Source organism: Opisthocomus hoazin, chromosome 8 (assembly GCF_030867145.1).
Source record: "Opisthocomus hoazin isolate bOpiHoa1 chromosome 8, bOpiHoa1.hap1, whole genome shotgun sequence".
Classification (NCBI taxonomy): Eukaryota; Metazoa; Chordata; class Aves; order Opisthocomiformes; family Opisthocomidae; genus Opisthocomus; species Opisthocomus hoazin.
The window spans coordinates 48,704,257-48,718,276 of NC_134421.1; the positions used below are offsets into that span (position 1 = coordinate 48,704,257).

At 37.5% G+C, this 14,020-nt stretch overlaps 1 protein-coding gene across 4 annotated transcripts in view; it reads right to left on the reverse strand.

The window, feature by feature from the left end:
• The window catches only part of CADPS2 (calcium dependent secretion activator 2), a 325,438-nt gene that overhangs the window by 144,272 nt on the left and 167,146 nt on the right, over positions 1-14,020 (reverse strand). For all 4 annotated transcript variants that reach the window (XM_075428325.1, XM_075428323.1, XM_075428324.1 and 1 more), the window contains exon 8: positions 12,163-12,302. In XM_075428325.1, coding sequence (XP_075284440.1) covers positions 12,163-12,302 — 140 coding nt within the window. The remainder of the gene's footprint in view (positions 1-12,162; positions 12,303-14,020) is intronic.

Below are 14,020 nucleotides of genomic sequence, written 5' to 3' on the forward strand. Positions count from 1 at the left end.
GTTTTCCTGCCCCTTTCAGTGCTGTTCCCTGCCACTGATGGGATGGAGGAAAACACCACCTGCGCCCCTGATCCCTCGACCAGTTGCCCCAGTGCCCTGAAGTCCCTTTTGATGGCCTTGGGGCTTCTCTCTGCAATCTCATCCCTGCCAACCTTCATTACCAAGAGGGGGTAATCTTTCATCTGCATGACGTGTGTCATGCTGATCTGTAGTAGAATAAAGCAGTATATACAAAATCTAAAACAATTACTTCAATGTTTTTTGGTTCTGCAGTCTGGGAAAATAAGAATTCTGCTTAGGTGACTATGTTCTGTAATAATTTTGTGAATATCATCACAGTCAGTTACATCTTCATTATTACAGACTCTTGCACATAAGGGAAGTTTCCAGACAACTTTCAAAAGGAACATATATGGCAAAAAAGTTAAAAATTATAATGTAAAATAAATACATATATTCTACTATATATAATTCTGGAATAGGTTATGAAGCAGGGATACTTCTGTGTGATTTCATTCTAAAGGTACTGTCAGCACTATTCTAGAGTGCATTTACAGAGCAGTAATTTTTTTGTTAAGTTTTAAGCAAAACTAAAAGTCAGATGTTCTGAATGGTACTTTTCTGAAGCTATGGGAACAGTGTAACAACAGCATAAAGAAATTTAAGCTAAAGAAACCAACCTGAACGTTCCAGTCAGAGCAGAGTCTCCTCAACTGGAGAGTAGAGTTACTGGGAAGTTCCCACTACTCTTCACTTACTACCGAAAATTTAAGAACACCTCTGATGAGATAAAAATTTTTTAGCTGTTCATCATTAATTGAAGCAAAAATAAGCAGCCTACTCTATGCTCTTATTTTAGTAAGACAAATGATGCAAAAGAAAATAAAATGACCTGCCTATATTTCACTTCACGTACATGTAGAAACAAAACTGCTCAGACCATGATCTTCCATATGGGGACCTAATAAGACACATTTTGCTACAACTTAAGAACATTTGTTTTTTTTAATGCTACTTTCAATCCATCAATTCTCAATTCTTTTACTTCATGTTCTGAAAAGTTACCAGCAAAAACAAAGTAACATTTTTTTTTTAAGGAAAAACCTGTACGTTAAGTTTTCTAACTATTAACCTTGCTTAACCCATAGATCTTTTCCACATGAAGTATGTTGTGGTTAAGCTAAGTGAGTTTGGACCTAAATTTATTTCTCAGCTTTTACAAATATTTCAGATTAATTACTATGGAGTGAATGAAGAATGACACCTTAATTAGTAATGCTTCTCTTGGCAATTAGGATTCTCTTGGCTTCTCTTAGCAATTAAAGTGGCAGTGGCATATCATTAAGGTCTTGAAGATTCCCCATGCCTCCTCTGAAGCAATTACTGTGGGAAGCACTGAAAATCAGGCTCATAGCTATAGTCTGTTCTCTAAGGATCTAGCAGCAGGATAAACACTTTTGCTTCTTCCTTCCATAGTAATTTTGCATTAACCCATCACCATTATCCAATCAATCATTAATGTAATTTAAATGTGTCATTTTTCATGAAGTTCAATTTTCAATTTTAAAAAGTAACTGATTACAGTCAATTCATTTTGCAAATGTGTAAAACATTAAAATCATTTAAATGAAGACAGTTAACACATTAGCACTGTTCTCCATGTCAAAATGCTAGCATTCATTTAGCACAATGAAATACTAGCATTTAACAGAATTTAAACTAGCATAACAGGAAATACTGCTGTAAGACACCTTGGAATAATAATAGTAAGGCATTCATATATCACTAAAAGTGAATGAAAATCAAGCCACTTTATCATGCCACTTATAATGCATACAGGAAAGTGTAGTATATACAAGTGCATGTTGCCTTATGAACGTAAAAATGAGGACAGGAATAGTCAGAATTTAGCAAGAAATATAAGCTAATTATAGCTACATGAATGATACTTTTGACCCTCTGACTAAACAAAGAAAATATACACCCTTGCTATTGGACCCAAACTTAAAAATGTTTATTAATTATCGGCCAAAATTTGACCAATATTTCTGCTAACTGTAAACTCACTGTTACAGTTTTCAAATTTTGTGTTAGTTTCTCGGTGGTCTCACTCCATGTGTTCTTAAAAACACTTGGGTTTACTCTGTGCTGGGATTTATGAGTCTCGACTTGCAGAAGGGGATATGCACATGCCTGTCTTCTGGGTCTTGGATCTTTGGAGACAGCAACTGTCTGAGAGCTACTGCTGAAAAGAAAGATAATCTCTTCCTATGTTTCAGCTCTTATGGTTTCGAAAGAATCAGGCAACCTTATGTCGCAGGAAGCGTATCAGCAATGCCAGTTCAAGGTATTCAGCAATGACTACGTTTCACGAAGTATTCTGAAGTTTGCAGCCAGACACCTTCCACAGTGCTTTCTGACATATCCTTCCACAGGATCATTCACTGAGTAGAGAAAATATGCTCTACACATACAACTATGTGGTGCTGGATGTTAGATGACATTTTGGCATACCTTGATGTAAAGAGAAGAGCAGACATTCCTGAATATTCAGGAGTATTTGCGGTGCTGTATACTCCTGTTGCTGCTCAGATTTTGTACTGAAACCCCTTTTTTCTTCAACAGTCGACGGTGAAATTCAACCAAAGGCTATTTCATCAGCATCTTCCTCAATGCATCTTCTGTAGGTGGTGTTGAGTAAAGCACTGGCATTAATACAGTTTCCTTCAGCACTGCAGAGCAACCTACAGCTACCACACTTGTCTTGATCCATCCTAAGATTCTGGATTGTCATTCTAGGTCTAGGTTGAACACGGATTGGAACACGAAGCTTTGCAGTTCACACCTCTTCTGTCTCTGAAGCCAATGAAAGTTAACTGAAACTCTGATACTTCTTTATGCCTTCCTATCAGAGACTACAATGAAGTCTTTTGCCCAGTGTCTTAAAGGTCCTCTGTATGGCAAGCAAATATGAGGTCACATTGTCCATGCTTTGAGTCTGAGCATGAGCCAACTCTAATGCAAGAGCTGTGGCCATGCTGGTGACCCCAACAGTTCTGCAGCTCAGGTGCTGGCACCACATTGTCAGTTCTTAGTCAGGGTGGAGAGCTGGCCAGGTATAATTCTCTCTCTCTCTCTCTCTCTCTCTCTCTCTCTCTCTCTCTCTCTTTCTCTCTTTCTGCTGCCAAGTCCCATGACCTCCTCAAACTGTCATATCTGAAATATTTTGTTATGTTAAAGAGAAACCTCTTTTTGCTTAATATCAACCACTTTTGCTGGATAAATAAAGTTTCTTTACTACAGACCTTCCTTTAGATATGTCTCTTTTGTTCATCTTCCGTATTACTGACATCTCCATTAGCTTATAAGGAACTCTTTGGAAAAGAGTTCATCTACATTGATAGGTGGAATGTGGTTCTATGAACAACTTCAGCACTAATTTTGAGGCTAGCTACACTCAGCAAACATTGTCCCATTTGCCAGTAACAGCAGAGACCAGAAAAGCCTGTGCACTCTATACAATCAAAGCTAGAGGGAGTGACTATGTTCTACTTAGACCCAGCTGACTTGAACACACACTTGATTCCTCTGATGGGACCCTCTTGCAGCAGATTGTTGCATCCCACAGTATTTCAACATGTTATAACAAGATTTCATCAGGTAACAACTGCAACAACCTGAGCCAATAGGACCATTTTTGTTATATGGTTAGTGAATCAAGACTCAGGTGAGGACCGAGGTGCCCTTCACCTACACATGAGGAATGAGTGGCAGAGGATTATCTTTTCACCAATGGCACAAATGTAGTTTAATAACCTCCCATTTTTATACGGATTACAGGTCATCTCAAAGTACTCGAAGGCCTGAGGTTGCAAATGACTGTGGGCAATATCTGTTAGGTATCTGTGGAAATATTTACCTCCTAAATGTATTTGAGACTAATCAGGAGTAATTGTACTAAAAATTATACAGAGCACTGATATACTCCACCCTTATTTCTTACAACTTTACTGTGCTTATGACAGAATAAGAAGATGCTTTGATCAAAACTGCAGATGTTAAAAATACAAATCAAGCATGTCTGCTGCCAAATAGAACAATCTACATGCGTCACAGGACATCACAAACCCAAAACTACCACCAGTGCACACAAAAAATCCTCACAGGAATTAACTGAAGTGACATTTATTTCATATAAAACACCTATTTAATTTCATTCATCTTCTTAAGACTATATACACAGACACTATTTTATCTATAAAGAGCAATATTCATAGCTAGTAAGAAACCCAAGAAATATCAGTAGAAGTGAAGATAGTTCTCCTAATTGCATGGTTACCTGTAGCACAATTGTCTTACCAGCTATCAAAAGCAGCCCGTTTCATTTAAAATAAAAGGAGACTTAGCTTTTAAAAATTACATAGGCACCTATGCATAGTTTATCTCTGACCTGAATTTAGATCTGAGAAACTGTGAATTAGGCAGAAGCAAGAAGATGACACGACTGCAGGGGGGTTTGGACTAGATGACCTCTATGATTCTACAACTGAAGCCCACCTCTTGGTCTGGTAATTAATTTTTCCAAAGCTTTGGTGACTAGGCATTTATTTTAATTTAGCAGATAATCTATACTTCTTCTGAATGCAGTATATGCAGAGAAAAGTTTACCTTACCAGCTTCAGTGTACCTTTCCTTTTTTTTCCATAGCCAGTGTCTCAGCATTGATAAACCACCTGTCAAGAAATTCCTCCCTTTGAGAAAACTCAGAGAACTCTGACATACTCTAAATAACTAAATTTTGGGCTGCTATAGTGAGGCCATGTGACTAAATGATCAGAAAAGGATTCCAAATTATCTGATGTTCTGTAAAGTCCGCGAAATCAAAACAAAGTCAACAGTTTCTTCCATGTGACTTTCTTTATGCTTCCAAGACTTGACATTCACAAACTGAAAAATAAGCCTTCTACTAAAGGACAGAGAGAACTCTGCTCTTCGAAGCAGCAGCTGAAGTCAGCGCTCTACTACCCTTTTTTAAGCTGGAAGAAAAGTGCAATAGCAACAAGCAGAAAGCTAGATGGTGCCAATGTACTGAGTTTATGGTTACAACTAGACATGCTCTGCACAGACTTGGAAAGGCAAATCAGATGTTACAAAGAGATACAGAAGAGTTTACGTACGCAGATAAAGAAATGCTGTAGTTAGGTAAGTATCTACTTCACATTTGGTTCAGACAATTATGTTGTGTTGGTAAGAAACAAAAAAGAGCAACAGGAATCTCTCAGCTGGCCCCCTCCCTTTTGTAAGAGAAAACCATCACTATCCTCACTAATGAGAAAAGTATTTTCAGCAACTGCTGAAAAGTAATGTAGAAAGTTATTTGTTTTATCTCACAGAAAATAATACTAATTGAAGAAGTCAATGCTACATATTACCACATCATAACAAGTATTAGTAAGAATTTTCTACGATGTTGGATACATACAGGTTTCTAACACTTTTTCTCCGTTTGCAGCGGCTGTATACCTGTCGTTCTAAGAGAAACTAAACTTGACATTTTAGCTTAGCCAAAATTTTGTTTCTATTTCATCTTTTTAGCGGTGGTAAAACAAATTATTTAGAATTATTCTGACATATCTATGCGTTTCGGCTCAGACAAGGCTCTGAAACCAGTTTCAGATTCATTCTATGCAAAACAAAGGCCTAGCTGTGACAGGGAGCATGGGGCGCCTGCTCAGAGCATTGTGGCTGTATTGTGACAACTTACTTTACCTGTGAAAGTAACCCAGAATTGAAATAGAGTTATTTCAATGTGGTCACCTTGCACATTTCTCTGAAATAACGATACTGGGAGCAGATGTCATCTTCAGATCAGCCTTCAGCCTATACATCTTGAAGCTGCAAAGCTAATTCTGTTCCTCCTCCTGCCCTTCTTTGCTGGATGACCATGGACAAGCAGCACCTAAGAGCTGGCACCACCTTTGTTCTGGCTAACTTCAGTGACACTGTGGCTCTTCTTTATTAGAGTTATGAGCTCACTAGTAGCTATGACAACGGTTTATCCCGGTGACAGTCACACACTACAACCAACCTGACCCGCTGAGATGCCAGCAGACCCCAGTGCTATCCTCAGCTCCGTCACTGAATTGCCTGTGACCTCGGGTGATCTCCGTTCATTTCTGCGCTTCATTTCACTCATCTGTAAAACTGAGATAATTATACTCGCCTTCCTTCCCAATGAACTCTTTTCTCAATGGGTGACAAGGGTCATAAAAATGAGAGGGGAAAATTACTTATCCTCTAATTCTGCATCTTGGAAGACTGCAAGCCAGGGCATTTATCTCACACGTTTCCTTAGCTCTAAAACTACAGCAGCAGGAGGAGAAATGTGATACTACAGTCACACACAGGAACCAGTAGCTATATTTGTTGTTTATAAATGCTCTCCCAAGAACATTTCAGTCAACTCCAAATGCACATTAGAAAAGTTTTTAAAAGGTTAGCAAATTCATGGTGATCTTTATATTCTGAACTCATAAAATAATAACAATAACAGTAAAGTTGTGAAAGAAAAATGATGTCACACATATTCCTTACAATTTCAGAGAGTACAAGTTCGAAAAAGTTGCCAAAATAATTGCTTTATAGATGAGAGACAGGAAGAAAATCTTGGCATGTACATACTCAGGACTGTATATTCCAAACACAAATGTTTAAGAATTTAAAGGTATAACAACTCTATATGCAACTTGTCATAGTAGAAAGCAGAACAGAACTTCTAAGAATGAATTTTGCCTTTCAGATCTTGGAAAAAGTTCTAGGCTAGAGCTACGCTGAAATGTTTTACTTTGGAAGTCAAACCCAAATAATACTACTTTGTAATATTGTCTTCTTTAGGCTGTTCAATCTGTAAGAATTTCAGTTTACCTTACCATTTATCGTCCTTTTTTAGGTATGACAATTGAGCATTACTAATCCTTTTAAAGCAAGCTATTTGAAAAAATATCAGTATTCTTTTTTATTTCCAGTTTGGAAGCGGCAGAATACTACCCTTTAGTAACCACTAGGCTACACTAACAGACAACTCAGCTGACACAAAATCTACTTTAGAAAGAATGTATACTTTAAATGCATGCGGATATGCAAAGGCACATTAAAAAAAATGCATTAGAAAAGGTATTTACAGTAACCCATATACCTTGAGCAGATGAACCTGCTCTCCTTGGGTTTTAAACCTTGATTTAGTTAGGGGTTAAGGAGAGTCAGGTGAGCCTTCCTGAGGCAAACAGAAACTCCCTAACACTGCCTATCTAACTCTACAGAAATGAAAAGGCTTTTTGCATTTTATATAGGAATTTTTTAGACTAAAATTTGCTTATTTCCTCTGATGATTTGTTTTAGGTTCAAGATTGTAACAAAAGAGATGAATAGAAATGTCACAAAACCTCCTTTCGTATGGATGTTGGCTTTACTGCCTTAATATTGAAGGTAAAAAAAAAAAAAAAAAAAAATGTATCTGCTCTGGATTTTAGACCAGGAAAAGGTTACCACATTCTATGATAACATGACAAATACATTATAAATTACGAGAAAGAAATCTGAAGTATCATGAATTGCCAGTGCTCGGCATTGTTCTACAAATCCCCATTAATAAGTGACATTTACCTTGTCATTACTCAGAATTTCTAGCTGTGCTTGCTTCCCCTTATAATCTATTCATGGGGTTTAAACAGAAAAGGATGGTTATACAACCTTCAGGTTGTTCCATACTTTGAGAGCCTTTCACACAAGAATGAACAAAAAAACCCCATTATATTTACTATAAGACATATGTAAGTATTCTTTATTATTTAAGCATGTAACTATGCACAGAAAAATCACTGTTTTCTTAATCAAGTGTTTTTTTAAAAATCACATTAGTGGAGTAACACTAGACTTGCTGTATGAAGGTGTCATCATAAACACTAGTGTAGAAGTAATGCGGTTAGCAAAGCTACCTCTTTCGCGCAGTGGTACAAATCAACTGCAATTGAGATTCATGGTAGTGTTGAGTCACAAGGATTTTTATTTGTTGTTCTTAGGTTTCAATTTGTATTGAAAAAAATCCCAAGTTTATAATTCTATTTGAAATATAATTATTTCTTATGACTGTGGAAACCCAAAGAGGGAACGCGATCTGAAGGTGCTGCAGTCCAGAACACTGTCTGTGAATTAAAACTCTCAGTTTAAGTACAAGACAGTATAATTTGTAAAACTGAATATTCTTGAAGCATAAATGCAAGACAGGTTTTGAAGTCTTTCAGCATATCTCCTGAGTCAAAAAGTAAAGTCAGTCTTAAATAGTAGAAACTTTTCTGAAGGAGTAAAACTGTAAATCCACAATTAGCTTGGATCTGTGGGTTTTGCTGACCGTGCAGAATCTGAAAGACTTGAGCATAGCTTCCATTTCTGAAGAAAAAATGGTCTTTTACTATCATTATATTTTTTTAGTCATGATAAAGCATTATCTAACAAAATCCCTCTTTCTACAGTTGGGTATAGGGTAAAATTTTAATTTAACTTTCAATAAATTTTGAGATTCTCAGCTGAAAGGCATTATCTAATGCCAACTGATTGCCTTTTTCTCCTGTCAGACAAATACGAATCTTTCACTTTAGCTTGTTAACTCAGACCGACACAGAAGATGTAAGCTTTCTAGTTCAAAGATTGGGCAAAGATAAAGCATGAGACACTTCTGCAGAATAAACTAAAGAATTAGAACTTAACTGGGATAATCAAACTAACTATGCTAGAAATCTGTTTTTAAGGTTGTAAAATTCAACTTGCTAACATGACGAAATTCCAGCAGCAAGGATGATCACGGTCTTTCATCCTTTTATTTTCTCTCCTTTTGTGTACTCTGTGATATTGTGCTTAAAATATCTGACCACATACTAAAAATAAGATAAAATAAGATAAAATAAACAAAAACCTCCCAGCCCTTTTCATTATTCAGGACAGCAGCAGCTGCCTTCCAGCTCTTCAACACTTTATTTTCTCCTATGGCCTGTTTCATTGCATGTTACTCAAATGCTGCTTTATAGAGAGAATGGAGTTATTTGCTTTTCTGCCTTGTGCAGGTTCCCCAGGGAGCTTCAGAGCCTGGCACTGCAATAACACAGCCCGGCAGAGCGTAAGCCTTTCAAGAGAAGCAACCATGCCCCTCTCTTGTCCCAGCTCACAAGGAACCTTTTCTACTGGTTTCTTCTCAAGATTTGCCTTCAAATGTCTATGACTCTGGCAGGTGGTATTATTCTCCCTTGATAACAGGAGAACTGAAGTACTAAAAATTTTAGGCTTCAGATACTAAGATGAAGATCTCATTTTTAGGGTATCTGGACTCTGACGGCACAATGTATATTTACAGCCCAGTTCCCACTGATTGCAGCTAGAAGCTGTGAGTGTTGGGCACCTCTATGAAGTCAGATTCCAGTTTATCAAACTGGTCCCGGGAAAGAAATGACATATATAGGACCGGTTACTATAGGCGGAGAAGCTTGGTTTCAGGCTCTTATATACAGGTAACACAAACAAGAATAAAAGCCAGTCCTTCAAGGCATCTCTCAACTACCTTAACCGCAAAGTACTCCTTTAATACCATTCATCATACACTGTGTGTTTCCAGCCTCTTCACAAACGAGGATTTCTCTGCTAACACAGTATCATCTTGGAATCAGAATAGCTTCAATCTGTGTGTTGAAGCAGGTGGGAATCCCTCTTGAAAAAATATCGGATGACCATTTAATACTTCTACTCACCCAGGAAGTCAAGAGAAGGCTGCAGAGAGTGACTGGGTGATGGCTTTTTGTAACATTAATTACAGTTCCTGACTGCTTTTTTTTCCCTCCAAACAGCTTTCTTCCTATCACTGTAACTCCAGTGCCATCATACAGTATTTCATCAGCCTTTTCAATGGTTATTGGAGGAAATATTAACCTTTTATTTCATTTCACATAAATTTATGGTGGAGGAGTCCATACAGCCCTCCTTCGGTGCCGTAACTTTCCTAGACAAATGTGTAGGTAATAAACTTTATAGCTAATGGCTACAAAGAAAGGGAAATGATGACTGACCTTGAGCATTTTTGGTGGGAAGAACAGCAATTTTTGCTGGTGAATAGCGACAGCAGTGACCATGAAGTCAAATGAAGAAGTAAACAACTGTGTCAGCAGATTAGAATTAAAAATCAAGGTGAGGAAGTAACCAGCCACACAGATGAAAGGGATAATCATTGAATTAAATTATTGAAAGTAATATTTGATTGGGCAACCCATGTAATGCTCAGACAAGACTAGTGACTTAAACCAGCATGGAAAAGCAAACTGGGGGTTAGAAAGACCCTCTGAAGACCCCAGAAGGACAGCACCCCCCAGCCACGAGAGCCTCTGTGGAAACCCAGGAGCACGATGGGAGGAAGCATTGGAGCCTTGTCCTTGTTGCTGGACCCAGGTCAAAGTAAGTCGTATTTTAGGTTGCAGACACCACTATCCTAACATTATTAGTGACCTGATCAAACATGGGGGCTTCTGCCAGTCATCTGCTGGGATAGGTGCATGGCAGCACAACACCCCTGATGTAGCTGCAGGGTGGACTACACAATCAAACCAGGTCACGTACAAGTTAGATGCATCTGTTGTGTATTACTCATCACTGATATTGTTCAAGCCATCCCATCCCCATGGCTGCCTTCTGACAAGCCACTGAAGAATGTGCCACCCCTGCAGCATTCCCTGCTTCAGCCGACTGAGTAACCTCCAGCAGTGGGAGACTGAAACCATGCTAGCGGACTGAATTTAGGCAAGGATGTGCCACAACTACCAAACCATTTCAGAGGCGTTTGGTGAGTGCAGATGAATGGGGCAGGGGGTGGCGACTGACAGGAGAGCATCATGCTTTAGTACAGACAAACAGTTTTCTCTCCTCCCGAGGTCCTCTCCACTCCAACTTACTCATGTCAGCCTGGCCTTGCTGCTCTCTCCTGTCACATTACCCCATCTCCCTTATACATGTACTTGCAGCCCTGTTTCTAACTCTTCTAATCTCAGTCCCAGTCCCCAAGCACAGCAGCTCCAGTTCCCCCACTGGCTCCATAACTGGTTTCCCTCTCTCTCCTCTCGGCTCCTGGTCACCAGCCGCAGGTCCCCAGCCAACAAGTCCCACTGTTACAGGCCTGATCACTTGTGTTTCCCAAGACCAAAATGAGGGCTGAGGTTGATACCTGGCAAATTTCAGCCCAACTAATTATAGCTTTGCCAAAACTTAAATAAGTTTGGTTGTTTTTTTTAAAACAGTATTGAGTATAGGAAGCTTTGGCAATTGCTGTCTGTATATCAACAAGCAAAATATTAACAAGAGGAGACTAAAAAGAAATCTAAATAGTATAGCCACTACATTAATTCTACATTAACATGTTGAATAGTTCTCTTTTTTTGAAATGTACTACTTCTGAATTAAGTAGAAGTATGAAGGGTGGAAAACAGCCCTGGTAATTGCTTTATAACAACAGATACAGCCTTGCTTACTATGGGCAACACTACCTGTTTCTGCAGCTGGGATGAAGAATAGGGGTGGCAGCTGGCTAAGGTAGCTGTCTTTATGAATAATCTATTCCATATAGTTTCAGTGTTAGACAGAAAAACATCCTTCAGCTGGTATTTGGACATAAATTTCTTTCAAGAGAATTACCATACAGCTGACAGAGTGAGAAAAGGGGAGACTATGTTGCAGGTACCATCACATTCAGGTATATAATTAACCCTATTTAAACAGAAAAATATGTTTGTCTGCAGTATTAACTCTTTTGTTTTTCAAAGTGCTATAAATTGTAACATTCAAACCCAGTTTCTAAATGACATTGTACTCTTAGTTCTGCATTTCTTAGTTCTGCATTTCAGAGCTAGCTCATCATCTGTCTTTACACACCACTGAACATCTGAAATTAATAATATTCCTGACTATTCTAAACTTTACATATAGAATGAGGATATAACACAATACTATACTACAGGAACTGCTGTACGCATTTGTAATGTATTACAAACTTTATGTTTTTAGCCACACATGGTTAAACATAGGCACAATGACACAAAATAATTAAGTACACACAGCCCCAAAATGGACACTTACCCACAGTGCTTCATGTGAGGTGGTTTATCCATTCTCACTGCCAGTTTAATTTTCAAGTCACTGTCCTGGCTGTTTTTGGGGACTATCATTTTATGCAGATCAGGTGACTTCGGGCTATTGGATGTTGGATACAACACTACCTGCAAGTCATAAAATAAAAACTTCAACGAGTTGATACAGAAAAAAATCTGGCGATGTTTAATGGAAACTTCTAAGCAGTGAAGATTCTTGTTGCATCTCCTCCAATCTGAAAGGCAACTAAAAAAGTTTTCATAAATCTAATAAACCAGTTGACTCAACCTTCTTGTAACTGACCTATTTCCAAAATGAAGTTATTAATTTTTTTACAAATGGGAATTTTTGTAAGAAGAGTTAATAACTTTCCTCCTCTGTTAGTTCATTCTGAATTAACAGTTTTAAACAAAAAGGAAGAGTCGACACTTGAAAACGGTCATGTACAATTAAACAAGAATCTGAACTTCTACATTACTCGGTGCTCTCCTGGGAACATCCTATTGAAACAACTTGCTGTACCATTATGCAGCAGATTACCCCTACAGTAGTGACATTGCTTGAGGGAAGAACACCAAAATATGTTCTTTCTTACCAACTCCTTTATATTAATAGAAGTCAATTATAGTAAAAATCACAGAAATTGGAGATTAATTCCAAATCATCTTTGCTGTATATGTAGTATAATAAATGTAAGATACTATGTCCAGCTCACACGTGCCAAGACAGAAACCTTTCTTTTAATCTACACTGGTAGACATAAAAAAAAACATATACACTGAATTTTAAATATTTAATTTAAAAAATACACATATAAGTTTCTTGATAGTTTTACTAGCTAACCATTAATTTTAGATTAATATTAGTCACAAGCTGTTAAATATTTATTAACTTGCCATCCAGAAAGTATATCCATTTATAGCCAGTACAATTAAATGCTACTACTCCTTGAAATCCTTACCCACAGTCACAAATTTAGCAGTTAAATGCTGCTGAAATATAATTTCCTTTCATTTGTATTGTAAGCACTAATTTTGAATCTATTTAGACTCTAAAATATTCTAAACACGCTATTTGGGAGACTTTCATAACAATCAGTGAGTTCTGAATTATCATTATCATGAAACAGTATTTCAAAAGTAATAACAGTCTAAAAAGCAGCGTTCTTCACATCTTTTATTTCTTGAAAACTAAAATTAATCATAATGTTAACCATCAAGTTAATTCCTTATACATAGTACATATGCCTTGTGTCACACATATAAAACACAATATATTCTCCCCTGTGTTATTAGGAAAGTTAAACCAAGGATTTGAGTAAGAATCTTTAAGAAAGCATACATCCAACAGATGTTATTCAGCCAAAAATATTACAATAGTGTCATTCAGATCTAATCATCTGCAAGATGACGTAGGCTGAAGGCCTTCAGCTTCTCATCTCAGTATTTTGCAGAACACATTCCTGCATCCCGTTAATATCAGAAGCTCCAGTGAAGCAGAGAAATATGATGCATCACCCCTGATCAAGTGTGCAACCTTCATAACACCAGTGGGAGAAATAACCTGTCAGATCTACTGAATACGTCCTGCACCTTTCAAAGAGACAGCAGAAGAATCAGTACATTCTAGTTTTAATAAATCAAGAGGCTACTTTTTTTTTCTTTTTGCAAATGCATAGCAAACACTATCATAGAGCTTATTCCTTCTTTCCTAAGACACAATCTGATTTTCATTTTGAGTAAAAGCCATCTCTTCAAAAAACGTTTAAAAGCATTATGAGTATGGCAACCTTTGCGTCCTGATGCATTGAACAGAAAATGATTTCTAGTTTGTTTACCTTTTTAAA